The sequence below is a fragment of the Sesamum indicum genome, linkage group LG10 (genome assembly GCF_000512975.1).
Source record: "Sesamum indicum cultivar Zhongzhi No. 13 linkage group LG10, S_indicum_v1.0, whole genome shotgun sequence".
NCBI lineage: Eukaryota > Viridiplantae > Streptophyta > Magnoliopsida > Lamiales > Pedaliaceae > Sesamum > Sesamum indicum.
Window position 1 is genome coordinate 151,627 of NC_026154.1, and position 2,660 is coordinate 154,286.

The 2,660-nt window shown below is 41.4% G+C and overlaps 1 protein-coding gene across 1 annotated transcript; it reads left to right on the plus strand.

Annotated features, from left to right (window-relative positions):
* Positions 11 to 2,040, plus strand: LOC105171569 (protein IQ-DOMAIN 14-like; the record flags this gene model as incomplete). The annotated part of the gene is given in 4 exon segments (XM_020697074.1): positions 11 to 139; positions 241 to 477; positions 936 to 1,616; positions 1,739 to 2,040. Coding segments are annotated over 4 exon segments (1,065 nt in total), but the record flags the coding sequence as incomplete, so codon positions are not given.

A 2,660-nucleotide genomic window follows, 5' to 3' on the forward strand; every position in this document is an offset into this window, starting at 1 on the left:
TGCTGCGGAGGCGGCGGTGGCGGCGGCCAAGGCAGCCGCTGCGGTGATTCAGCTCACGACTAGTGCCGCATCCGGCAGGACTAGTGCAGTTGAAGAGGCTGCTGCTGTGAAGATTCAGTCTGTTTTCCGGGGGTATTTGGTATGCATAATTCTTGAAAATCCTGAGAAATGATCCGTAGTTTCAGTTTATGTATATTTCCTCGTACCATGTAAAATTAATGTTGTTATATGTAATTCCAGGCACGAAAAGCTCTGAATGCATTGAAAGGATTGGTGAAGTTGCAGGCACTGGTTAGAGGACATTTGGTGAGGAAACAGGCAACGGCCACGCTTAGGTGCATGCAGGCACTGGTGACGGCTCAGGCTCGAGCTCGAGAACAACGAATCAGGATGGCTGAAGAAATTAAAGCCGTTGATCAAAGGCAATATAATCACAGGAAATCTATGCAGGAGCATCGTTTCAGAAGCCCCAATCAAGTAAATAAATATACCCTTTTGATCTTCAGTAATTAGTTCAATTGTTCGAAGATGGATGCAGTACTGTGTTCCATTTAGGCATGTCAATTGGGTCTAGGTAGATCAGGACCCCGCCCTGGACCTGTCCCGCTCGGAACCGGGCCAGGGCTAAGTAAACGGGTTTCAGGGGTCGTCGATTTAGCACCAAAATCTCATCTTTATGTACAAACATAACTTGCAAATCATTGAGTTGGGATAAAAGATACGTATTCTTATCGTATAATCCCCAACCTCATAAGCAGGTGCTTAAGATTAGGAGAATTATAATCCAGATCGGATTCGATCGGACTTGAAGCAATAAACATGGAAAGAGAATATATGATTGAGCAGGATGAATTAGAAAAAAAGGAAATCATCAAATCTATCAAACACTCAATTTTAGCTAACTGCCCACCTGATTCTTCACAATGTGCAAGCAGGATTTCGACAGAGGCCTCGAAGAAAACATCAAGATTGTGGAGATGGATCTTGGCGACTACAAGCCAATGACGAAAGCCAGAAACAGCTACTCAAACCTCACACAACTGGACAGAACAGAACACAGAATTTCCACACACCGCACGTCAATCAAGCAAGAACACAACCAGATCTCACCGGCACCATCAGCAATAACCGATATCAGCCCAAGAACATGCAGCAACCATTTTGAGGAGTACAGTTCGTTCGGAACAGCACAGAGCAGCCCTCAATGTTATTCAGCCATGTCCAAGCCTGATCCAGCTAGGCTGCCGTTTTCCTATCCTAGATCAGAATATGCAGAATCCCTTTACAATGAGTACCCGTTCTACCCGAATTACATGGCCAACACTGAGTCCTCAAGGGCTAAAGTTCGTTCCCACAGTGCTCCCAAGCAACGGCCTGTTGAGACGTTTGAGAGGCAGCCTAGCAGGCGGAGGCCTTCTCTAGAAGGCAGAAATGTCCCGAGGGCCGTTAGGATGCAGAGATCGTCATCTCATGTTGGTTCAACCGCTCAGAACTACCAGTATCCTTGGTCTGTTAAGCTTGATAGATCAGCAGTTTCGCTTAAGGACAGTGAGTGTGGATCGACAAGCACTGTGCTTACTAACACCAACTACTGCAGATCCTTGGTGGGATTCGAGGTAAGCAACGTTGTCTGATTTTCAGTTTGATCAAATATGTATGAGCTGAATAGCAATAAGCTTTGGTACTGAATTTCTACACATTGCAACTGTTTGTTGTTTCTTTCTTTACTTCGATACAGGTGCAAGGGGCTAGGTAGTAATTTTCTTGGTTGGAGAACAAACAAATCCTGGGGCAGGAAACAATCGAAATTACTACAACAAGTATCATATTTCTAAAACTTGTAGAAAATTTGTAATAATTTTTCAGTTGATTTGATCTTGTTCATGGGGGAGCAGTGTGTTGAAGCTCTTGCTGCTGTGTAGTTTTGTCACTTTATCCTTGTTGGTTTTCATGTTTGGTTACTGCATTTTAGTTGTGAATTTAAGCCAGAATTTGCAGGGCTAGCTACTTCATTCAATTGTAAACAGTTTGATTTGTTCATAGAGTTTGAAGAAATTTCCTTTGTGATCATAAAATCCTGCACCCATGGGATGATCATTTCAGTTAAATCACATATATACATATAAAATATATATGAAGTGCGATATTAATTTGTGACAGAAAATTCAATCAGATTCAGTCAGAAAACAAAGCTATTTTTCTGGTCTTTCAAGAAATCTATGGCACAAGACAGACCATTTCATGTTCTTGTATTATCACTTGTTCATGCACACAGACACATCCATCCAACACCCTATTTTTTCTGTCCTTGAAGAACAACCCTTTGTCAGGAATGGACTTGTCCGTCCGTTCGCAGTTTTGCAATGAAGGGCACGTACGTGTAGCAGTATTAATTTGTGGTCATATGATTTTATCAGATTCTGACAAGTGACAACTACTCATAGTTTATCACGATCGGTCTGTAACCACGAACTTGTGCACACGTTTACTGCTTTGTACTGTACATACGTCATTAATTCCTTACATAGACTAAGGATTTCGTGGGCAATTTTATGTTTTATTTTGTAACACTTTAATAATGAAATTCATATATCTAAAATATTTTTATATATTCACTTAGATCACACACACACATATATATATATATATAATAAAAACAT